The sequence below is a fragment of the Sycon ciliatum genome, chromosome 1 (genome assembly GCF_964019385.1).
Source record: "Sycon ciliatum chromosome 1, ocSycCili1.1, whole genome shotgun sequence".
Lineage (NCBI taxonomy): Eukaryota > Metazoa > Porifera > Calcarea > Leucosolenida > Sycettidae > Sycon > Sycon ciliatum.
This window is the reverse complement of record NC_088643.1, coordinates 92,776,731-92,802,462: the sequence shown is the minus strand read 5'-3', so window position 1 is coordinate 92,802,462 and position 25,732 is coordinate 92,776,731. Positions and strand designations below refer to the sequence as shown.

The 25,732-nt window shown below is 47.0% G+C and overlaps 2 protein-coding genes across 2 annotated transcripts in view; one reads left to right on the top strand and one right to left on the bottom strand.

Annotated features, from left to right (window-relative positions):
- The window catches only part of LOC135806540 (1-phosphatidylinositol 4,5-bisphosphate phosphodiesterase eta-2-like), a 42,984-nt gene extending 24,414 nt beyond the window's left edge, over positions 1-18,570 (top strand). The window contains exons 18-28 of the mRNA XM_065320737.1: positions 55-140; positions 347-397; positions 4,456-4,506; positions 8,407-8,478; positions 9,425-9,649; positions 10,531-10,584; positions 11,577-11,612; positions 12,486-12,542; positions 12,787-12,882; positions 13,190-13,258; positions 16,544-18,570. Coding sequence (XP_065176809.1) covers positions 55-140; positions 347-397; positions 4,456-4,506; positions 8,407-8,478; positions 9,425-9,649; positions 10,531-10,584; positions 11,577-11,612; positions 12,486-12,542; positions 12,787-12,882; positions 13,190-13,258; positions 16,544-16,549 — 803 coding nt within the window. The 3' untranslated portion in view covers positions 16,550-18,570. The remainder of the gene's footprint in view (positions 1-54; positions 141-346; positions 398-4,455; positions 4,507-8,406; positions 8,479-9,424; positions 9,650-10,530; positions 10,585-11,576; positions 11,613-12,485; positions 12,543-12,786; positions 12,883-13,189; positions 13,259-16,543) is intronic.
- Positions 18,571-21,771: 3,201 nt separating this feature from the next.
- LOC135808769 (proteasome activator complex subunit 3-like) lies at positions 21,772-22,443 on the bottom strand. The gene has a single exon (XM_065321998.1). It carries the CDS (start codon positions 22,441-22,443, stop codon positions 21,772-21,774), a length of 672 nt encoding a protein of 223 aa, XP_065178070.1.
- Positions 22,444-25,732: the final 3,289 nt, after the last annotated feature.

The window sequence follows — 25,732 nt, the reverse complement described above, 5'->3', positions numbered from 1 at the left end:
ATCCGCTTGTGTTCAAACGATGTTTTTCACATTTCTTTACGCCTGTGCTCGTAGGCTATCGTCATGTCAAGTTAAAATCACCTGACGATCGCTTCCTGGAGCATGCCAGCCTTCTTGTACACATTACCTGTCAGAAGGTGGTAAGTCACTGTCGTCTGCATGCATAGACACATAAACACATGTACTGGCAACCATTGATGCTGGATGCCGTGTTTGCTAGCAGGGGTTTACGACCTATCTAGACTGTAATTTTGAAGTTGAGGACGGATCTCTCGTTCTCTGATTAATGTCTTCCCTGTGTGTGCATGCATCATGCTAGTCTGTTTTGATCTTGTGGTTCTTGCAGCCTTGCTACTCTAACTTTGCTAAGCGCAGCACGCCGAAGAGTCGTAAAGAGGTGAGTGTGACCGTGTTCTAGTGGCGATTTCCCGCTCACCTCACCTTGGGTTCTTCGTTTTCAGACGGCAAATGTCTTCCACATCACTATAACTCGACTGGGAAGACCTTCTTTAAAGCGTTTTGCACTCCTCACCTATGCGGGCACCATGGATGCAGCTTTATCAGCCATACAGTGCCTTAGTGGAGACAAGACATTTTCGGCGTGACTTATTATTATTATTATTATTATTATTATTAAGCTTCCGTGGAGATAAAAATGTAATCAACGCAATAAATAGAGTAAGCTGCGCACTCAGTACAAACACCATAAGCAAAACTTGTTTTCATGTAAATAAAGAAGCTTGTTCCTAAACGTTTTCGTCGCCATCTCATCAGAGGATTACTGGCAAATCAACAAAAGCTCTTAACTCAATATATATACGCACAATGCAAGTAATAATTTAGACCCTAACTAGCGCGATAAAATGAGAGCTGAAAGAAACATTACACCATTCAACGATATCAGGTGACAACAGATGCGATAAATTCACCACTAGAAAGTTACCATGCAACCACAAACGAGAACTACTGATCTAAATTCACAAACAATTTCAACGTAAACAAATTCTTTTTCTGCCTACACAAAATCGGCTTAGTGGTAAAAATGTAAATAGACTCCAATACACGCAAATACCTTTGACTACGTGAACGAGACCAAACAGAAAAGCAATCATCAGCATAACTAGAACGACAATCACTATTCTGAACAAGATGGTTGGCGATAGAAGATTCATACACCCTAACAACGCTACTAGAACCAGTACATACTTTGGAATTACGTGACAATGTAACCGACCTGACATTCCTTGCCGCTACTGCCAATCCAGACGAGGCCGATGTAGATGTCAGTACCAAAGGCACGTCCGTTACTGGCACTGCCTGCTGCGATGATGCTCCCTTTGACGTTCCAATGGCTGTTGATGTTGATGAAGAGGAGGAGGGAGAGGTCAAAGGTATTTGCGTGTATTGGAGTCTATTTACATTTTTACCACTAAGCCGATTTTGTGTAGGCAGAAAAGAATTTGTTTACGTTGAAATTGTTTGTGAATTTAGATCAGTAGTTCTCGTTTGTGGTTGCATGGTAACTTTCTACAGGGAGCGAAACAGCTGTCTAGAGGCGTGGAGGAATATTATCTCTCAACGGAAGTGTCCTTGCTGGTGTCTGTATGGTTCGGCTGAAGAGCGCGTGGTTGTGAGGAGTTGGGAATGCAATGAATTGAAATTGTTTGTGAATTTAGATCAGTAGTTCTCGTTTGTGGTTGCATGGTAACTTTCTAGTGGTGAATTTATCGCATCTGTTGTCACCTGATATCGTTGAATGGTGTAATGTTTCTTTCAGCTCTCATTTTATCGCGCTAGTTAGGGTCTAAATTATTACTTGCATTGTGCGTATATATATTGAGTTAAGAGCTTTTGTTGATTTGCCAGTAATCCTCTGATGAGATGGCGACGAAAACGTTTAGGAACAAGCTTCTTTATTTACATGAAAACAAGTTTTGCTTATGGTGTTTGTACTGAGTGCGCAGCTTACTCTATTTATTGCGTTGATTATTATTATTATTATTATTATTATTATTGTGAGTTACGAAGTCTGAAGAAAACGTTGAACGGTCTCTGCTGGGATGACGACTACACCATAGCTCAGTGGTTAGAGCATCGCTGGCTACAAGCGAGGGTCCCTGGTTCGAGTCCTGGTGGTGACAGTCAATTTTTTCTTCAGACTTTTCCCGTTTGTCTCTTTCCCTCAAACCAGTTAATATTTTATGACTTGGGGCTCCCCGCGTGCTAGTTTGTACGTGAAGTGTGTGGGTTACAGTGAGGGCTGCGTCCCACCCGCCTGTGTGGATTCACAGGAAGTGTGAGTTACGAAGTCTGAAGAAAACGTTGAACGGTCTCTGCTGGGATGACGACTACACCATAGCTCAGTGGTTAGAGCATCGCTGGCTACAAGCGAGGGTCCCTGGTTCGAGTCCTGGTGGTGACAGTCAATTTTTTCTTCAGACTTTTCCCGTTTGTCTCTTTCCCTCAAACCAGTTAATATTTTATGACTTTGGGCTCCCCGCGTGCTAGTTTGTACGTGAAGTGTGTGGGTTACAGTGAGGGCTGCGTCCCACCCGCCTGTGTGGATTCACAGGAAGTGTGAGTTACGAAGTCTGAAGAAAACGTTGAACGGTCTCTGCTGGGATGACGACTACACCATAGCTCAGTGGTTAGAGCATCGCTGGCTACAAGCGAGGGTCCCTGGTTCGAGTCCTGGTGGTGACAGTCAATTTTTTCTTCAGACTTTTCCCGTTTGTCTCTTTCCCTCAAACCAGTTAATATTATTATTATTATTATTATTATTATTACGAAGTCTGAAGAAAATGTTGAACGGCCTCTGCTGGGATGACGACTACACCATAGCTCAGTGGTTAGAGCATCGCTGGCTACAAGCGAGGGTCCCTGGTTCGAGTCCTGGTGGTGACAGTCAATTTTTTCTTCAGACTTTTCCCGTTTGTCTCTTTCCCTCAAACCAGTTAATATTATTATTATTAAAGGATCAGTTGGAGAAGTGAACTGCCTGAAAAGAGAAAAAGAACGCCAGACCCACCAGGACTCAAACCTGGGACCCTGCTTATCTTTTGTATTTGAAGTTCTCCCAATCCTTTCAAAAATTATTATTATTATTATTTTTTTTTAAAAGAGGTCGGAGGCGGATAATACTTTAAAACGAAGGTAAGTTATGGGTCGCAAATATCCACGCAAACACACATCCAGTCATAATAAGGCACTTGTCATAAGTATCCGAACGTTTTCGGCCCCTTCTCATCAAGGATTATACAGGGAATGGCTCAAGCTGGAAAGACTAAAACTTATATAGCGTAAAGATAATTAGATAACAACACTCGTGACAAGGTGGAAAATTATCAAGTTAAGCACGACACAAAACTCGAAGGAAAATAATAATAGTGACAACAACATAGTGAGCAAATTAAGTTACATTGTTACCACCTCGACGAGGAGTAACACCATATAGACTGTGATTTGCATTGTGATTTGCATTTTCCAATGATTAGGACTGGTATTATTTCTATTTTTCACACTTAGAAAGAAAACAAGGGGCAAGATTTGATATGGATTATGTGGTTGTTGGCTATGTCAACATTTGAAAGAGGGTTGCAACCGTGATAGCACTGCAACATGAGTTTAAACCTACGTATTGCATGGTATACTCAACAGTTGGCGAGCAGAGAATTTCGTGCCGAATTCCGCCCCAAGGTTGTGCACAGCAAACAACTTGATATATCATTAGCCCTACCCTTGTGCTATACGTACCCGTTGTGCCGATCGAGCCTGAGCCCTCTACTCGACTCCACGGTCCAATGACATTCGGTCATCATGGCCAAATTCAAGTCACTCAAGTGTTGAGAAGTGTCTACGTCGTCGCACACGGCATGTGTCGACATACAAAAATATGTGTACGATAGGGAAAAAAACTACTGAAGAGCAATCAACTGGTTTCAGCATTCTCCTTCAAAGGATAGGTCGGTGGCAGAGGACCAAAGCCGGACAATAGTTGGAAATTCTCAGCGTTGAATTTCTACGGGCTGTAGATACCTGGAAAAGCTCGATTTCCCGCCACGGAAAATAAAAAAAGTCTTGATTTGGGGTGCTGGCGCTTCGCCTGTTAGGTAGAATGAGAAGCGAATGGGAGGTGAACAAAAGAGAAGCTGGAAAAAGAACCAGCATACACAGATGACAAATCACGAACGAAGAAGAAACAGAGAAACGTGACTTATGGAAGTCAAGATTTCTCACTGCAGGTATCTTGTAGTTGGCACACATTGAATGAACTTCCTATAGTGGTTGCTTGACATCATGTGTGTGTAGTGGTTGCTTGACATCATGTGTGTGTAGTGGTTGCTTGACATCATGTGTGTGTAGTGCCATGACATCACATAGAGCGTAACATGATGTTCCTGTGTAATTCCTGTGTAATTCCTGTGTAATGTCTTTGCTCTATGTGCTATTGGCCAGGCATTGACGAGTCAACTGACCTTACTACATGAGTTGGACTCGCATTTCAAAGTAAGTGGACTCTTTGTTATTATCGCTATTCAGATGTGTGGGGAAATGAGGAAACAAACATAAATTTGGATTCTTGCTCAACTTTTTATTTTATTTTTATTTTATTAGGGAATTCCCAACAGTCGTCATCGCCTTCTTACAGGGAACCCTAAGAAAGTCTTGATGGATGAACTAAATTCAGCAGGTGAATTAGAAAGGCGGTGAGCAGGTGGCAGTGCATTCCACCGGTCAGCGCCTACGTAAGAAATTGCACTGAAACCATAGCGTGTGCTAGCAGGGGGTAAAACAAGCGCGACAGACACCTGACCACGGATAAGGGCAGCAGTGTGAGCACGAAGAGTAAAGCGGTCTTGTAGGAGAGAGCAAGCAAGGCCATTCAGGCAGCGATACACAAATACATAGGTCTTGAAATTGAGGCGTTGTTCAAGGGTGTATACATTGGTGTTACTGTAGAGAAGGGCAGTTGGGGTCATTCTATCCAAGGAAAAAATTCTCTTTAGCGCCAAGCGGCTGGCAGCAAGAAGTTTGTTATAAAGAGCTTGCGACAGTGTACGTATGCCGTGCTGCCATACTCAAGCGTAGACTGAATTATAGAGAGGTAGAACAGTCGCTTGCCAAAGATACTGATGTTCTGTTTTGCATGCACAATGGCTCCTACTTTCTTGTTAACAGATGTACACACCGCTGCCACTTGGTCTGAAAAGGATAGATGCTCATCAACTAATATTCCTAAATAGCGGCCGGAAGCAGAGGTGGGCAATGGGGGTGTCATGACAGAGAACTGCTGTACCAGGTGGCAGCTCTTTACCAGGGCGGCGAAGTATTAAAACCTGGGTCTTAGATGGATTCAATAGCAGTCCTTTTCTTTCAAGATAGCCATCGAGAGCAGCCAGGTCCTCACTCAGTCGAGTAGTTACTGTTTGACACGAATGGCTACGGATATGGAAGGTTATATCATCTGCGAAGAGTTTGTTAGATGAATGCCTGAAGCATTGTGGTGCATCGCGGATGTATATACAAAAGAGCAGTGGCCCAAGGACAGAGCCTTGAGGGACGCCTCTTGTGCACGGACGGGCATCACCGAGTGCCTGTCCTACTCGAACTCTCTGAATGCGGTTTGTTAGGTATGTTGCAAACCATGCGAGGGCGGTGCCAGCTATCCCAACATTCTGCAGTTCATTGATTAGGCCTTGATGGTTCACTCTGTCAAATGCTTTGCTCATGTGGGCACATACTACGCCACAGTACTCATTCTCATCAAGAGCCTTCAGCCATTCATCAACAACTAGGACCAGGCAGTCCTCACAGGAGCTGTTGGCACGATAAGCGAACTGGTTGTCCGGCACATGCAGAATGTCATTAGACTTGAAAAATGCATTGAGCTGCTCCAAGACAACACGCTCTAATATTTTGCTACAAAGAGGCAGCAACGAAACTGGGCGGTAATTGGTAGAGCAATTGGAATCACCAGATTTGAAAATCGGGCTTACCGTAGCATTCTTAAATAAGTCCGGAACATGGCCAGTGCGGAGCGATTGGTTGATTATATCCGTGATAGAAGCAGTGATGGACTCCCGGCCATGTTACAGCACTGCCGGTAGCACGTTGTCAGAGCCAGGTGATTTGCTTGTGTTGATTGACTTAAGCAGTTTAGTAATGCACTCTACAGTAACAGGTCGGAACTGGGAAAGTTGAGCAGCATGGTATGGCTGATGAGTGCTCGGACGGAGACATATACTGGTGGGGCGGGTTGGATCATGTACAATATTGACAAAATGTTGCTGTCAGATTATCGAGAGATGCAGTAGGCTGGTTCTTCACTTTACGTCTACCGGAGAGGGCATTCAGCAGTGCCCACTGCCCACGAGGGTCGAGCTTCAGTGCAGTAAATCTCTGGATCAGGTAATTCGACTTCAGCTTTCGGTTGAGGAGTTTTCCTTCCCTACGTATTGCTCTGTACTGCTGTTTGACAACAGCGCTGTCAGGTTGTCGCTTTAGCTTACGATGCAGAGTTGCTCTCTGTTGCGTCAAATGCTTTAGCTGAGGTGTGACCCATGGGTGAGGCTTAGGTTTGGGACAATTGGACACACGGATACGTTGGATGGGTGCTAGCTCATCAGTAGTGGTGGTGATGGATGCGATCACATGTTCAGTGTATCTGTTTAGAGACGCACAATCTGGAGGATTCCGTTCCAACCTGGCCTGCAGCCTTCTGTCGAACTGGGCATAGTCAATACTGGAAATTCCCGGCTTTCGAACGAGGCGATAGCTATGCTCAGGTGGGGGGTTCCAGTCACTTTAACTAGGTGGTGATCAGTAATAGCGTGCAGTGACGTGGCAGATACATGGCCGACTGTGAGGACATCTTCTACGAGGGCTAAGTCGAGACAGGTGTTGGACGGGGTTCGTGTAACCACTTTAACGACATTCGACAATCAGTGGCTGGAGCAAAGCTGTTGCAGGTGGGCGTAGTTGTGTGATCGGGGCTGGAGTACATTGGTGTTGAAGTCGCCAAGAACAACACGCCTTCCAATGCGTGTAACTTGAGTGTCCAGCTGTTGCGAGGGACGCTCCCAGAATTCAACTGTCGCGCTGGGGGGACGGTACACAGTGCTGATAACGGGTTTACTGGAACGGATGTTGTTGCTTGGCTGAAGTACTACATGCAGACTCTCAAGATCTGGATACCTAGGAGTGGGGAGTGCTGTTGCATGGAACTGGTTGGTTATATTGAAGCATACACCGCCCCCATGGAGGTTTCTGTCGCTGCGGTAGATCCTGTACCCTGGTATGCTCAAATTAGAATCACTAATGCTGCTGTCCAAGTGGGTCTCATTGACAGAGAGGACGTAGATTTTATGATCATGCAGAATTTTATGAATATCAAGAACCTTACTCCGAAGACTTCTGATGTTAATGTGACCTATGTTTACTTCTGTGGGTGCTCTGGGGTTGGGCACGATAGGTGCGAGGTATGAAGACTGGTGCATGGGGATTGAGTGGGAACACGGTCGATTAGTTGGTGGCTGTGGGCCTATTTGCCTCGCTGAAGTCCCATGGCCGAACCTGAATGGGCGCTGGCCAGAACCCATCTGCCTCGATGGCTGCACATTGGTCTTCTCGGACTGTAAGCCTTGCAGCTTTTGTGCGTACATGCTTGCGAGAAGGAAAGGTGCGGCACGCTGTGGGTGTGATGCCATTCTGCACACAGTGTGACGTTATGGAGTCTGCGTCGCAACTGTCATCAATATTTCCAACAAAGTATACTTTTCGCAGGGAACCAAGAGAACCTCTCAGTTTGCGGCTGGTAACTGTAGTCCATTGCTCGTCGTGTTGCTGATGTTGCTGGTGTTGGTGGTGTTGTTGTTGCTGCTGCTGATGCTTCTGGCGCTGTTGATCTTGGTGTTGTAGGTGCTGTTGCGGTGGTCTTCTTTGGTGCTTGTGGGTTTGTGTATCGTGTGCGGGATATTAGGTAGTTCATTACAGTTTCAGCCATTGCCACGCAGTTTTGTAGCCACTTTTCAGTTTTCACCAAAATCAATGTGATAATTTGCTCACTTTTGGTGGACTAGCAAAGAAAATCATGCTGATTCTGAATTCTGCAATAAAATTTGGGAGTCCTCATATCCGTTCCTTGTGAGGTTCAAGCATTGGAATTTTGGGCAAAATAGCAACATTTACGACCTTTGGACAACTGTACTGGAAATCCAGTACAGTAGTAAAACATGGTGACCCTGTTTTTTGTTTTTTTCACAGAAAGACACGATTATCTACGCATCTACTGAATTTGAGGAGAAGATTTTATTGATGAAATCTAGGCCGAAAACTGTCCCGACATCCTTTAAAAAAGGAGTAATTCTTGACTTGCTGGTGGTATGTGTGTTTGTGATTTGCACACAGAAATGTAACATGTTGCTGAACAATGCAGTTGATCTGTGTTACCCTGCTGAGGCTGCACTTCATGACTTGAAGGTAGGTGTGCATTATCCACATTGTTTGGCTGTACACGCACTCATGTACTACATGTAGTGCACATGCATGGGTGCTCAATGCAACGTAATCTGCTACACCAAAGGCCGTTGTGAACTGGGGATGAGACCTACCTGGGTCGAGTTTCAACATGCCATGAATACGGATTGACTGGAGCGTTAACATGACACATTACGCTTGGCCTGGGTTGATTCAAGAAATCAAGAAATCTTACTACCGTACGTAATTGCGTCTTTCCCACCAGGTTAGCACAGCACTGGACACTAGAAATGGACTTCTGTCGGCGTATCAGTAGTCAACCTGGATCAACTCTCTTCATTCAAACTCTCACCTAATTTTCCGCAGTGCAGACTTTCAACCCGAGTGGAAAATCCCAACGTAAACACAGCCTATGCCTGTCTCGTTGATCAAGCATGCGTATGTGTAACTGCATTCTCTCTCTCTCTCTCTCTCTCTCTCTCTCTCTCTCTCTCTCTCTCTCTCTCTCTCTCTCTCTCTCTCTCTCTCTCTCTCTCTCTCTCTCTCTCTCTCTCTCTCTCTCTCTCTCTCTCTCTCTCTCTCTCTCTCTCTCTCTCTCTCTCTCTCTCTCTCTCTCTCTCTCTCTCTCTCTCTCTCTCTCTCTCTCTTGTTGATTAAGCATGCTTGTGTGTGTGTGTGTGTGTGTGTGTGTGTGTGTGTGTGTGTGTGTGTGTGTGTGTGTGTGTGTGTGTGTGTGTGTGTGTGTGTGTGTGTGTGTGTGTGTGTGTGTGTGTGTGTGTGTGTGTGTGTGTGTGTGTGTGTGTGTGTGTGTGTGTGTGTGTGTGTGTGTGTGTGTGTGTGTGTGTGTGTGTGTGTGTGTGTGTGTGTGTGTGTGTGTGTGTGTGTGTGTGTGTGTGTGTGTGTGTGTGTGTGTCTATCTGTATCTGCGTTTGCCTTGCTTTGTTCCCAGCACTCTTGCCATTTCTCCGGCAAGACTTCAATACCTAACTTAGTGCATAGTCTGGCTGCTCATAACAATGCTGCTGCTCACTATGCTGCTGCTGGTGGTGGCAAGAAGGACCAGCAGCAGCCTGTATCCAAACTGTCGATTGAGCATGGACTATTTCCGATCGTCGAAGTTTGCCAGGACACTGCATCAGACTTTTTTAAGAACTTCGTAATAAACCTGAACAAAGTGAGTATATCGGTGTTCTTTGTTTCCTGTTTCGCAGTCAGTTTTAGTAGTTTCCTCCCTGTTGTGTTTTGTGTGCAGTGAACTGGCTTTGAATGCTGATATGTATGCTATTGTTCAGTGGTCTCTTCCCCCACCCCCTTCCCCTCTCTCCCTTTCTCTGTCTGTCTTTCTTCTCTTTCTCTCTGTCTCTCTCTGTCTGTCTCTCTGTCTGTCTGTCTCTCTCTCTCTCTCTCTCTCTCTCTCTCTATCTCTCTCTCTCTTATCTCTCTCACTCTCTCTCTCTATCTCTCTATCTCTCTCTCTCTCTATCTCTCTCTCTCACTCACTCACTCTTTCTCTCTCTCTCTCTCTCTCTCTCTCTCTCTCTCTCTCTCTCTCTCTCTCTCTCTCTCTCTCTCTCTCTCTCTCTCTCTCTCTCTCTCTCTCTCTCTCTCTCTCTGTCTGTCTGTCTGTCTGTCTGTCTGTCTGTCTCTCTCTCTCTCTCTCTCTCTCTCTCTCTCTCTCTCTCTCTCTCTCTCTCTCTCTCTCTCTGTCTGTCTGTCTCTCTCTCTCTCTGTCTCTCTCTGTGTGTCTCTCTCTCTCTCTCTCTCTCTCTCTCTCTCTCTCTCTCTCTCTCTCTCTCTCTCTCTCTCTCTCTCTGTCTCTCTGTGTGTGTGTGTGTGTGTGTGTCTCTCTCTCTCTCTCTCTCTCTCTCTCTCTCTCTCTCTCTCTCTCTCTCTCTCTCTCTCTCTCTCTCTCTCTCTCTCTCTCTCTCTCTCTCTCTCTCTCTCTCTCTTCACAGTCTACCCTGATCATGTACAATGTACTGCTGCAATTTGTGTAGCAATCTGTGCATCAATGCTCCTTGTTTGTTTGTTTGTTCGTGTTTATGGCCTATACAGAGCTTGGTAGCTATTCGTCATTGTCTTCTCAACGCCCCGGCACTACTGGAAGAGGTACAGGCTGCCACCCATTCATCTCTATCTCAGCTTGATACTCTGTTCTGCCTGTCTTGCTGTTCTTAGTGCTATGCTCAGAGATGCAGAAAGTTTCATCACTTTTGCTGTATGTTGGGTATGCTAGTGCTGTCTTCACCATAGTTGCTATAGCGTTGTAGGTATGAAGGCAGTGCTCACACTGCAGGTAGAATCCTGATACAGTAAAACCTGTAATGGCGACCACTCGGATATGGCGACCACTCGACCATGGCGACCACTTTTCCTTGTCACGGACGCATTCACGTTCAAAACACCTCGGATAAGGCGACCACTCGCTCAACGCGACCGACGACCTTCCACCCGCGACCGCGTTGCACAGTGCTAGTCATGTAAATGTATGCATTGCATGGTGCACCAGGCATGGTAGATCTACACATCAGCGCAGGAAGTGTAGATGTACATGGTGCATGCACGACATTTGACAGGTCTGAGGACCCCAGGCACATGAGTCGTGCTAGAGTAGCATAGGTGTGTGCACTGTGATGCACTGATCAAAATGATGTCTCACATGTGGATATGGTCACATGACCCACTGAACCTGGATAAGAAGACCACCTGGCCACGGCAACCACTTTTTCTCGTCCCTTGAGGGGTCGCCTTAGACAGGTTTCACTGTAATTCGAACCTCAAAATGCCTGGAAAACTTCTAATTATCCAAACATGTACCGACCATACATGTATGTCGAAATGCTCGCACGTTGTCACGCGGTTTGCACGCAGATTCCACAAACACTGAACTGGCCAGTACAGCCTGCTCATGCACACTCAACTGACGTGTATACCGTGTACAGTGAACTTCGTTATTAGGCTTTGCTTTGCGTAGCCCCCACCCCCGGCGGTATTATATTCATGAGGTCGAGTTTCTCTGGCCAGGACTGCGCTTCAGGTACATGTGTGTGTGTGTGTGTGTCAATACATGTGTTTGCATGTCTGACTTGCTGTTGTTGCAGATTGAAACATTGCTAGAAGAAACGTCTGCAAAATGGGTAGGTTTCTTTTCGCAAGTTTGACTGTAGTACGATTTGGCCACCCAGAATTATTCCTTGATTTTGGGCCACAATCTCTCAGCTGCAACAGGGTTGGTAACAGGGTTGGTCGGCCGGGATCTTTTTCTCTAAGTGTGGCCAGATATGAAGCTATGCACCACCCATCCATGGTAGTCATAGATACCAAACAATACCTCCCCCCCCCCTTGGTCGGGGGGGGGGGCAGGGGGCAGGAATTAGATCAAGGCTGTCAAGTGCAGTGCGATGTACAATGACATGAAAGATCAGATTTACCTAGATTGTGCTCATTTTCATCTGCAGACATATTGTCTGTGCTGGCAATTATTGTGTACAGCAGTGCATAGGCTGGCTCAACTCCATATTTCGACGTATACGTTGAAGTCTCCTCACAGATAGAAGTTCAAGCAGGGGCGGAAATTAGACGGGGGGGGGGGGGGGATTCTACGGTACTTGCTGCTGTTCTACAATGTCTCTTGCAACCATGACTGTAGAGTCAGACCGCAGGGTAGGGGACAAGTGGGTGAACATGTTGTGTGTAGGCATCGTTTTTTTCCCCTTCGGCTGGTAATGCCTAATAGGTTCGCATGAACTTGAATCGTGCTTGATAATCTGATCCATCATGGAAAGTGTTTGCAGCAGAGAAGACATGAAGTGGGGCAGGTTTGACAGTGACTTGTATTCAACTTGGCTTCTGTGTGTGCATGCACATTATGTATGTTTAACTACATGTATGTGTGTGTGTATCTGCCTGTCTGGGTGTCTGTCTGTCTGTCTGTCTGTCTGTCTGTCTGTCTGTCTGTCTGTCTGTCTCTGCTTCTGTCTGTCTGCTGTTGTATTTACATTTGTTCGTAGCCATGTATCAAGCAGACAGTGGGAAGTACAGATTTAAAAGTTAAACACCAGAAGAAGGTAATTAAGATGATGCTTTTGTATGTATTTGTGTGTGTGGGGGGGGGGGGGGGGTGCATGCATATGTACGTGCTTGCGTGCATGCTCAGGACTTAGCTCTAAGAAGCGCTGGAGGGTTGTTGGAGTTGCAGATCTCAGTCATAATCACATCTTGACACTCAGCATATGTGTTTGGCACATTTCATTAGTTTGTGATTTGTATGTGTTCTTGTCTTTTCCCTTTCCTGCGTGCTTGTCCTAACAGGCATTGGTAGCATTCTATTGGAATGTGGGCCTGCTAGAAATGGAAGCTGGAGAAATCAAAGACACTGTGTATCGGCTGCAAGTTGCTATGAATTTGGTAAGTGTCTTTCTCCCCAACTTGCCACACTGATTACCACCACAGTTTATGACTTGCATCAGCTTTCTCAATACACTGTGTATTGAGCAGGGAGTGCTGCTTTCTTGCAGGTTGCCGAGTGGAAGGTTTGATGGACATCTCGTGTGCTCTGGTTTGCAGTCGCGAGTCAGTCAAGTGAGATTCAAGTCGACAGGAAAAGCGCGAGCTCCCACGTAGGGAGCAGCACACAATTCCTAAAGAAACTGAATGTTGTAACAATGGCAGTGCCGTCTTCATTGCTTCTGCTATTTTATGTACATGTACACAGATTGGCGAATGCCTGCTTGTGGAAGGACTGGCCGACTGGGAAGAAGACAAACCTGCTGTGGAAGATGGGGTAAGTTTGCCTACAGTACTGTCGTACGCCGAAGAACTGGGGGTCAGGGTTCTAGCCTAGCCCGTTCTTAAATTTAACGAACACAGCAATTTCGTTCTTATTCAATGAATGTACAGTCATACTTTTGAAGTACGTGTACATGTACTCAATCTGCGGACAGAACTGAAGTACATGACATTGTATATGTATTAGGCCATCATTTTTTATATCTATGTTTCGCGTCAGTTCAACTTCCAGAATCATATGCGAGAGGTGGAAAAAAATAAAAAGTTGCAAAATAATAAAAAAGGCCCATCAGAGGTGTATGCACTGTACATAGCACAATAGCTCGTGCATGGTGTACATTCGAGAGAAAAATCGTACATCGAAGCACAACATCTGGGTTATCAGCATGAGTAAATATTCACTTTGGACAGAGGAGGCAACCGTTGGTGCCCATGCTTCGCTGGATTATTGTACTGAGACTTCAGCAGCGGTGCAAAGAGCTCCGGAACAACGCATCCTCTCAGCTTGAGGCGATCAATGCGGTCTGGTGTAAGCTCATAGAATATTGCTCCCAGATGCCGAACAAACGATTTACCAACGCTGGCCTAGAGGCCATTTATGAATCCCATCTTCGCCGTATCGCAACCAGTCCACACTGATGACTCGCACGATCGTACACTCACTGTGCATGTTCGATTTTTTTTTCCGAAAAAAAGTCAAAACGTATGCGTGCGGACGACGCGAAACATAGCTATAAAAAATGATGGCCTTAGGGGTGAAAGGATTATGTGGTTTAGTCGATTAATTAGTCGAAAAAATCTCGTCGATTACGATTTTTCTAGTCGCTACAGCATTTTCGTACGACATACTATACGGTACGACGAAATATCCGGCAGGTGCAGTGTGTCTACATGACTTTAGTCACTTTACTGCATGCAGCACATGTACCAGAGTACGAGTCGATGCACGCGTGAACGGAGGTGTCAATCAACGCGTGCAGCACGCACAGCGAGTTGCTCATGCTCTGGATACACACTACATGCGTACCTGGTAGATCTACCTGATGTACTTTAGATCTGTTGTGTGACACGCGGCTCTTTTCTCTGCACCGCGCACTGATTCGTACCCGCGAACTTCCGTTCCGGTTGCTTCACGGAACTCATTGTGCTGGAGAAGTAGCCTTCAGAATCAGTTTGTGCCTGTGCGACGGTCGATGTTTCCATTATTTTTGTTCTCTTTGAAGTTTCAAAATTGATTGTAGTTGATGCAAAATGGTGAGTTTTGTCGTCAGTGGTGCTTAATCGATAATAGTCGATAAGTAATCGATAAGTTTTGGATTAACCGTTAAGGAATATCCCTTAATCGTTTCACCCCTAGGTATGTACGAAAGTCTACAAAACAGTACATGCATGTATCTGTACTGGTACATGACTGTTGATAAAAATAATGCACACCTGCCACTTCGCATATTTTGACTTGCCATGAAACTACGGAAATGTATCATCCAAGCCTATGCAGACTTATGCTGCTTAGTGTACATCATAGTTCCGTTCTTACCTACACAAAATCCAGCCTAAACCGTTCTTACAAATTGGTGGCATTCTAGACTGGCCGTTCTTCGGCGCCCGACAGTACTGTACTCTCGAAGGCTTAAGCTGTGTTCACAACTGGCGCGTGTACGCGTGAAACCACGCATTTGTGCGTATTTTTGCTAGCTTTTGGGGCGCCATGCGTACGGAAACGCGCCGAAATGGAACTTCCAACATGTTGGAATTTTCAGCGCGTATCAGGCGCGTACGCGCGCGTATCAGCGTACATGCCAGTCACTTTGACTGGCGGGGTCAAAAAATTAGTACTCGAAGGTGTCGCACGCGCTAAATACGACTCGGATTGCTGTTTTTTGTGAACGGCTGAGCGCGCGTTTGGGGGCGCCTGAACCGCAAGCGTACCGCGTCCACGCGCCAGTTGTGAACACAGCTTTAGTCACATGATTATGATTATGATTATGATTATACAAGCGAGGATCCCTGGTTCGAGTCCTGGTGGTGACAGTCAATTTTTTCTTCAGACTTTTCCCGTTTGTGTCTTTCCCTCAAACTAGTCAAGATTATGATTATTGGTGGTTTAGCGTGTGCGCTAAGCCCTGTTAACGAACGTGGAACATCTACCACTCATACTTAGTCTGATGATCATGCATCTGATTATGATGTCATTGCTATACATGCGCATGCGCAGCGCGCGCCACTCTCCCACGCGTGCTTTCCAAATCTTGCTTTAGAGAGAGAGAAAGAGAAAAGAGAGACTCCTTTGTCACTTTTGCTTTCCGACGACTTGACTGTTCACTGGTTTGTCCGTCAGTTGTCAATTTCCCCTTCCCTCCCAACCCCATTCGACTGGGGATCACTATCTCTCCGTCACTGTCACCATAATTTCCTCAATAACAGTGTCAGTACAACTCTTGTCAATATACTTATATCGGGTGAGGGCTGTCTATCTCCGCAGCTGGCTCATTTCAATCACTACCGGTCGCAGCTCCTGCCCACGGCAGGCCGACCGTCTCTCGTTCACACTCTGTGTGCTCCAGGTCACAGCTCCTGCGCAGAGCAGGCCAACCTGTCTGTCTCTCTCTCTCTCACACACAGTATGTGTGCACCGGGTCTCAGCTCCTGCGCAGAGCAGGCCGACCTGTCTTTCTCATGCACGCCAGCTGCTCCGCCCAATATCCCTGATATGCCAACCAGAAAACAATGTGTTCTGAGCCGGGTGCATGCCTGTATGTGGAGAGTGCGTTAAGTAGTTATTGCTTTAACGCGAAGCAGGGCCTAGGGAGGTAAAGTGAGTCGTCCATGCATATGTCACACTATGCAGTCTTCTGACGAATTCTGATGTGAGGCCATCATATTACGGATATGATGAGTACATCGCGGGTCAGTGGACCAGTGGCCCAATGGGTCACTAGGCCACCTACTCATGTAGGTTCAATACTGGCCAATGGAAACCAAACTCATGAACAATGCGACACAGGGTTGCATTATTTAACGGCCAAATGGTAACGTTCACAGTTTTATAGATGTATTACCTATCTTCACAATTTCTCACCAAGGCACCTGGGCCTTTTTCACCCACCCCACCTCCGAGGTGGCTTGGCACTGATCCGTATACCATAGTTGCTGACTCCACAGCAGCTGGGGTCGATTCCATCATTCGATTCCTTCACCTGGCCACTGCTGTATGTAAGTATGCAGTCTCTGATGACAACATGTGTACATGTGTGTATGTACTTACTTGTCATCACTGCAGAGTTAATGTCGGCTAATTCCACCTGCCTATCACCTGCCTATCACCTGCATATCAATGCTACGTGCCACTGGACATGTGCACAATACTCACTCACAACCATGGCTGCTGCATGGCTGCATCGCTACCCTGCTACACAGTGATGTCTGGTTAGTTGACCCCAGCAGGCTCACTGCAGACTCACTGCTAGTCCTGTGGATGGCTAATACTTTTAGCTGCTGCAAGCCGCCGGGTGGGAGAACACCGCTGAGGACATGGCATAGTATGCCAGTTTTCTGCAGTGTTCTCATCCTGTCTCGTCGCTCTTGATACTTTCGGCTACTGCTACCTGTGCACTGTGCCCTACAATACCGCAATACCGTGCCATATAGCACTGTGCTACGACACGATGTCCTACAACTCGGTTTGCCACACCGTGCACTATTTCACTGTGCTCTGCTGTACCTTACCATAGCGCCCTGCAACACTTTACCACACCGTGCCGTATAACACACACTGTGCTACCATACCGTGCCCTGCAACATCGTGCCATATAGCACCGTGCTTCGCCGTGCCCTTCAACGCTGCACTCTATCGTGTCCTGTAACACTGTACTCTATCGTGCTCTGCAACACAACACAACAGCCTGCGTGATGGCATGTTTGTGTTTACAGTTGTACATTGTGGTGCCAGCCTATAGCGTAGCAGCAGAGTAATAGTGCTACTAGCGTTGGACGTTGGACATTGTCACGACAACACCCATCTGCTTCCCTAGCCCTGTGCAGGCTGTGTACAGTGTGTTCTGACCCTGTTAGTGCTAACAGCCGACCTCACTCCCTGGACTCCAAGGCAAGAACATTGTTGTTCATTTACCGGACCATTACTTATACATCTATACGTCTATGCTGTTTAGTGTATCTGTGTGTATGTGTGCATGTATGCATGTGCGCATGTGCATCTAGCCTCTCTTAACCTTGACTGAATAACGTCACTTAGGCCCGATGCTCTGGTCGTACACGCTAGCTGTGCTAGCCTTACTCTGCATTTTCCTCCCCCCCCCCCCCACACACACACTCCCTTGCCTGTTTTTTTGCTGCCCCCGTGTATGCCCATTCGTACCCGCTCTCACCTCCACAACCAACTAGACACTGACGTTTCGCGTGCCTGTGTGTGTACACGTATGCTTGAGTGTATGAGCATGTGTGTGTGTGTGTGTGTGTGTGTGTGTGTGTGTGTGTGTGTGTGTGTGTGTGTGTGTGTGTGTGTGTGTGTGTTTCTGCATATTGAGGTCTATGTTCGTTCAAGGGCTATTTTTTCTTTCAGTGCTCGATTGTTTTTACTATTCATCTGATTTCACTCGAATGTGCAAGTCTTTGGTTGAGCGGGACATGGCTTTCTCTGCCGTGAAGTCCTCAGCTGTTCCCTTTTGATTTTTCAGGCAATATTCCTGTACTAGTTGTCAGACAACACTTTCCAATACTTTCTTACCGGTACAGCTTTTTTTTATCACCATAGTACATGTACTGCTACACACTAATTTATTGTGCAGCACCATAGCTAGAGGCCGTATATGATACTATTTTATGGCAGCTTACCTCGATCTGTATGTTCGTGGCTCACACGCTACACTACAAGAAGACTACCCAACATATCTCTAGGCACTCTGCGTCAAGATCGCAAAAGATGCTATGTCTTTTTTCTCATGTTTGCCAGTACTTTCTTCTAGGGGTTCTCTTTCTTTCTCCTTTGGATATTCTCCTTTGAATATGGTCTCAGGTGTGCAGCTTTTAAGTGGCTGATTGTTTTACCTTACACCAACTTCTTTTCCTCACTGCTAACCAGCTGCTCTATGATGGCTATCCTCGCCATTTTGTTATCAGCTTCCCGCCAATTTTTTGATGACTTTAGGTGTTTCAAAGTCGCTTGTGTTTGAAAGCACTTTTATCATCATTTTTACTCCTCACTTGCTGCTTGTGCCTGTGTATTCTGATTTGTGTATGCCTCCAACCTTGTCCTATCTTGTGCGAAGAGAAAGAATCTGTTCAGCTGAACTCCTAACACTTGCAGAGTTGGGCTGCAGTGCATGCGTGTGGTGTGGTGTGGTGTGTGTGTGTGTGCGTGTGTGTGTGTGCGTGTGTGTGTGTGTGTGTGTGTGTGTGTGTGTGTGTGTGTGTGTGTGTGTGTGTGTGTGGCCAGAATAAATCCACTTCATAGCTGTGTGGTGTAGACCAGGCTGAATTGTGGCGGTCAATTCTTCAGCTTTGCAAGCTGTTGAATGGTGCAATCCCAGCACAAGCTGCTATGGCTTCTGCTGTAGCATCGCTATCATCGCCTCTGGCGATGGGCGTCCAATGGTCCAATGGTGTGTGTGTGTGTGTGTGTGTGTGTGTGTGTGTGTGTGTGTGTGTGTGTGTGTGTGTGTGTGTGTGCGTGTGTGTGTATGTGTGTGTGTGTGCGCTCTGATTTAGCCACCCACACTAGTAGCAAGTATTACCTTCACTGGGGGCAGGGGTAACTGCAGTTGGATCCAGGCGCGTGCCCCGTACGGGTTCCTGGGTGCCCGGAACCCCCCTTTTTTCGCTCAAAATGCAGGCTTTTGCTTCATTTTTTTAAATTTTTCCCCGGGGAGGCCCCCGGAACCCCCCTTGAAGGGCACCGGCGCGGCGCACGCGCCTGGGATCCCTTGACGGATACCCTGATGCCGTCAATCTTTTTTCTGCACCTTGTCCTCACCTACTTACTGAGGTGTGGTGAGCCCATAACATAAGTGGGATCATTTTCAAGTCCACCCAGAGTTTGGGGGATTTCAGGGGGTGTCGGCCGTTGTGCGGTTCAATAGCCAATTGAGTCATCATTCCAAGATTCCTTTTGAGTCTTTCTCCCCTCTCCTGGGGAGACCCACGTGACCAGTATTGGCAGTGAGCAACAAGAACAAGTGTGTGTGCGCGCTTGCGTGTGTGTGTGTGTGTGCGTGTGTGTGCGTGTGTATGAACTATGAAGCCTGCATCATATCCTTCTCTGATTTAGCCACCCACACTGATTGCAACTGTGACCCCTGCCCTGTTACCCCTCCCTGGTCCTGACCCACTTGCAGTGCATACGGTGATCTCATAAGTGGGATCATTTCCAAGTTCACTCAGAGTTTGGGGTGCCGGCTGTTGGAGCGGTTCAATAGCCAATTCAGTCATCTTTCCAAGAAAATAAGATTCCTTTTGATCTCTCTCCCCTCTCCCAAGGGCAGTAAGCAATTCAAGTGTGTATGTGCGTGTGCGTGGTGGGTGCATATGGTGTGGTGGTGGGGATCTGTGTGGTTAGTTCTTGCCCTGCAGTCTGCTTTTCCACATATAAATATGGCAATATTACATACCATCATTGGCGTTATCATTGTAGTGTGTAACGCATGTTTTGATTCTGGCAACCTTTGCAATATCCGATACAGTATTATTATTATTATCACCACATCCGATTTATTGGTGATAACAATATTTCTGCTCTAATATTACTTAGAACATATGTATTGTACCAGGAAAGGCAATACATCGGCCTGTGCGAGACGCCCTTCAAGGTGCGCTATGGCAACCATCTAACCAGTATGCGGCATGAAAAGTACCGTACCAAGACCGAGCTATCCAAGCACACATGGGCGCTGGCTGACCAAGGTGAGGAATACAGTATCAAATGGGCAGTCATAGATCGGGTCAAGTCCTACAGCAACATATCCAAAAGGTGCTGCTTGTGTTTAGCAGAAAAGTTGCGCATCATCACCTTCAAGACGCCTCACACTCTGCTCAACAAGAGGTCGGAGTTGGTATCAAAGTGCAGACACCAAAACAAGTTCTACCTCTCCACCTACTCTGCAGTGACATAGCCACCGCGTGCTACCACTATCACCGCCACATCCTCTGAATACCCGCGGCTGTTGAATGTGGACACCACAGTGTGCTTCCACCGCCACACATCACACCCCCTGCCCAGTGCCCCCATGGCATACCCTTGTCCTGCCTGGTGGTTTCTCCGCCTCCGCACGCTCCATGCAGGGGCGTGCTCGGCCCCCCAACTAGGGGGGTGCACGGGAGCCGAGGGGAGCCCCCCCCCGGCAATTTTCTGCAATTTGTTTGCAACCTTTCTTGAATTTTAGAGCATATTTGCATACATTGCAATTGCAATTACCCAGATTGAAAATTTTTGGGGGGTGCACGTGCCCCCCCCCCCCCGTGCCCATCGCCAAGCACGCGCCTGCCATGCATAGTTCGCGCCTACTGCGCATGCCCATCCAGTGATGTAATTATTATCACTCGCTATATATTCCCATGCATGCCCTGCATTGATAACTCACACCTCCTCTACATGCCCATGCGTATCCCCCACAATAAGAACAAGCTATCCCGCGACAAAAGCATTAGTTGTCTGATGATTGCCTTAGCATTTAGCTACGTGCATGAAACGCAGCGTTACAACGTATGTTTCTATAATTGGTGAAACCATTCTTTTTGACCTTTGTATTGTACCAGTATATGCATGACTTTTTAAATGTTATTGTGCACAACAGGGTGGGTGCAGGCTAGCACAAGTGTGTGAAGAAGTGTGTGCACATGTTCCAAATCACGGAACAAGCGGACTCGCGCATGACGTTTGAAATAAACTTTGGGTAACCGCTGGCTCCACAACTCCCATCACGTACTAAGGAAACAAATGGCTTGAAATGAGGCATTGCGACTACGCATTGTGACTACGCCAATTTCACACCGTTTTCTTCTTCTCATCTCATTCAATTTTTCAATGCAAGTACATTATTGAACAAACAAAAAGATCAAAATAAAAGGACTACAGAAAGCACAACGGTATATGTATTAAAATGATGTAACTTCTTGTAAGCCTTGCCCGAGACATTGTCATTGACACACCAACCAGCATGTACAATATACAGGTGCGGATAGCACATGAAATAGAACAATAGGAACAAGAACTAGATGAAGTCGCTCTTATGGTGACACTAATATACCTGTATCCACACGGACACACTCCAATACTCCACACTGTACTGACACACTGACACTCGGACACACGGATACACTGACATACTCCACACTGATACACAAGAATGGCTAATGTGTATCATAAAGTAATGTGTATCATACAATTTTATGAACGCAGTGTAGCTAAAAAAAACAGTGCTATACTGTCATGACAACATCAATGCACTGCTATGGTGGTGATAAGCCTAGAGCTAGTACTCAGACGTACTCAGTAGCTCAGTACATCATGTTCGGTCCTGTAGATGTAGGTTTCTGCAACTTGTCCAGGTTTTTCAGTACCATGTCATTGAGACAGCAGTAGATATTCCGAAGCTCCGCACACATCATGTACAGGGCTTCTTTTTGCTTGTTGTCCAGCTCGCTAACAGTGTGAAGGTGGTCCTCCACTTGCGGGTATTTCATACAGCGTGCGATCAACTTTGCCCTGTTAGCATAGTACCATGGGATGCTCTCGTAAAGAGCTGCAACATCTCCTTCGATCCGTGCTAGCTCCGAGAACGTTTCTGACTGAATGGCTGCACCAAAATTGTTACCATCCTGAGTCTTGGGAATATTCATATTAATCCACATCTTGAGACCATTCAGCTGTTCAAGGACATCAATCAGTTCAGGCTTCAATTTCTCCATCATCTTCACTACTGCTACATTGCATGGAGGACGAATGGCAGGAAGGCTAACTCCTGTTACGCTCTGACTTTCCTTGGCTTTATGAGCTCCACGGATAACATCTTCAGTCTGAGTTGAGGAGAAGTCTGTAGACGAAATTTCTCTTAACAGTTTCTCCAGTTCCAATGTTTTCCGAGGAAACAGCTCACGAAGGTGCGATTCAGCAGATTCGGATATAGCAGCCTTAAAAGCTTTGAATTTCTCCGCCGTTTCACTCGACATATTCACCAGTAACACTGAGTTAGACAGGAACCGCTAATGGCAGACAGTACTTGTAGCTGTGCTATACAGCAAGGTGTAGTCTGCACTAAAATTCGCAACGGCTATACAACAAAGGGAATAAAGCAAAAATTCTTTAGGACTGGTCCTATCGATATCGGAATGAAGGAAGTTTTGCCCACCTTGCTTGACTACGGGACTTGTTTAGGAAGCTGTAGCCTAGTAGTAGATACTATTACTAGACCAGGGAGTCCTGCAGAGAAGGTTTGCGCTAGCTCAGTAGTACAATCTCTCCTCTACATGTAGCTAATTTCTGGCTTCAAATCACTACATGTAGGAAAAGCAAGCAAAAAGTTCAAAATAAACTTTCAGATCTTCTGGCGATTGTGGCGACGCCATTTTATTCTCTATGACAACGCAGCTGAGCATGATATGAAGGACCGGTCGACTATCCTTCTTTTTGATGATGAAGAACTGCCTCTTTTACTAACGGGCAAAAGCAACACCGTTGGCAATGATGAGAAACCAGGGTATGATAGGAAGATAATATTATTAATAATATAAAATAGTACAGTCAGACCTTGCATAACCGCACACAACCGTTTTCCACAAAAATATCCGGATAGGCGAGGGAACCGGATAATCGAACACGCATACTGTATGTATACATGACATATGCTGTAAATCGGTAACCAACGATTTTCGTCCGGATGGCGAGGGATCCGGATAAAAGAGGACCGGATAAGCGACTGAGGTCTGACTGTACACAGATGTGGAAAATATGTCTCCGGAGTGGCGAGAGTTTTCAATGACACTAAAACACAACTGGTTTAGATCCGGCTTTCAACCACCGCCAGCTCCCTGAGCTCCGACGCCTGTTAGCTGGACGATGGTATGCCGACCGAGACCCACGGATACACATGACAGCGCCGGAGCAGCGCGAAAGACAGCCTGCAGCGCACATATGCAACATGGTGTGCATAGGGCATGCTGAAGTCAGCCCTGGCAAGCAAGCCACAGAGGCGCTTAAAAGGAACCTTTCACATTCAGGGGAGGCAACACCAGAAGTAGACAACACCAGCGGGCTGAATGTGCCACGATCCACATTGAGGATTCGCTCTCCGTACTGCAGCTTCTTCTGGCGCTCGTGCTGAAGCAGTAGGGCATCCAGTGGTTGGGCCGAGTAGGACGCCGCATCAGGAGACGCGTACGTCAAAGAAAGCATCCTGTGCTCGGGTCCAGAAGCCACGGGCACGGACATCAGCGCGGGCATCCTCGGCGGTGTTTGCCGATGCAGCAGTAAACACCTCTCCAGAGAGTGGGTCTAGCTGAGGCTCGATTGCCGCTGCGTGGCAGACCTCCGTGAGTAGCTCCCCTACCATGTCACAGACTTCGTTATCATCGGCGGATTGTAGGGAAGCCACCCCGGGGGCAACACATGGCATGAGCAGTGGAGAACAGAACTCCGCAGGCACACTTCGTGGGGACATCGAGGAGAGGCCAGTCATACCGCAATGCAAGGCCGTCCCTGAACTCCTGCTTCGAGAGGTGGAAACCATGTTCCTTGAAAGGAAGAGCAGTGAGCCAGGAAGAGGGACCTTTGCGGGACAGCTCATCCATACGACGGGCCAAGGGGCGGTCCGCAGCTTCTCGGAGAGCAGCGAAAGAGGCAGCACTAGCTTTCTTGGAGGACTTGGCAGCAGATGCTCTCTCACGTCGGGCTAGCTGATCCACAAAGTCGCAGGAATGATGCTGTCACTCTCTATCGTGCTGGTGGATGATCTCGTCAACCTGGCTGCTCGTGATGACTTGGGAAGCCTGCAGTTGGGAGGTAGCGATTTCTTTGAAGTATGGCAGACCGATTCTACCGAGCCGGCAAGGTAGCCGTAGAAGAGAGAGGTCATCCGCCGTGAACGTGCGTTTCCCTGTCAGAGCCGGAAGGAAGTGCTCCGTGACCGTGTCATCCAGGCGCTGCAGCTGTTCAGCTGAGAACTCCAGTGTACAAAGGATATATGTCCATCGACCACGCCATCCGTGTGTGAGGGCGGCATACGCCGCATGAGGTTCGGTAGTGGCAATCTCGGGCAGTCGCATAAGCTCCTGCTGCCAGTCTTGAACTTTCCAAGCTGTATAGCCAGCGATGAAATCCGGTGTCCCTATAGCGGCACCCAGGTAGCGTGCTCCATCCGTGACCACTTCAATGCCAGTTCCTGCAAAGACACTGTGGGCCAGGTTGAGCAGGTCCGGCTTGACGAGGAGGAGAGTCTTCGAGGCGTTGACATGGTAACCGTAAGGTTTCCCGGTCTCGTCCACATCATCCCACCAGCGTCGAATGGCCTGTAGCTTGTCTGCACCACTTGAATCATCGGCATACCACAATTGACGGATGTTGGCGTGGGTAGTGCGGAGGTGCTGTGCGAATGGTAATGTAGCGAGGGCATAGAAAACCATTGACAGAGGGTCACCTTGTGTGGTACCGTATACCCTCTGCAGAGGAAATCCTTCTTTTGCAACATAAAATACATTTAAAAAAAGTGCTACTCCCTGAATGCTGCTGTACTAGCTATGGCCATGCATGCACCATATCCATTGTAGAGTCTATCAGTCATCATGGTACATGTAATGATAAGCTCCCAGCTTGGTACTAGTATTTGTTTTGCTCTTGAGTCTTGGTACTACAGCAGTATGCAAGCTGATGATCCAAAAATACCCCCTGATTACAACCAGGGAGTCGTAAAGTATTTTACGACTCCGTGATTATAACCGCCCTCTCGGTAGATCTACTACTACTACTAGCTTTCTATGTATTTTCGAATTTGGGTTGTCTTTTTGCTTTGAGTTGACTCTTACTTTATGGCTTCACGCAATTGGGTGTTGTGAAAACTTGATCTACTACACAGAGTACATGTACATAAGCTCCTTCTTAGCTAGCAGTGCCAGTAGCAGTGCCAGTAGCAGTGCCAGTAGCAGTGCCAGTAGATCTTCCACCCGTGTAGCTCTTGGGACCATACCGGTATGAAGCGATCCAGCACTGATCTACTACACCCATTTCAATTGATGTGCTATGCATAACTGTGACGGTGTACATGAATGAGAAACGGGTACTTTCAAAGAAGCTGTGCCCTGTACATCTGCAGCAGCAGCAGCAGCAGCAGCAGCAGCAGCAGCAGCAGCAGCAGCAGCAGCAGCAGCAGCAGCAGCAGCAGCAGCAGCAGCAGCAGCAGCAGCAGCAGCAGCAGCAGCAGCAGCAGCAGCAGCACATACGAAAAAGACATGTACTTGCAAACATGCA

What these genes read in the sequence shown, in the direction of transcription:
- LOC135808769 (XM_065321998.1), bottom strand. Translation starts at nt 22,443, where the DNA reads ATGTCGAGTGAAACGGCGGAGAAATTCAAAGCTTTTAAGGCTGCTATA.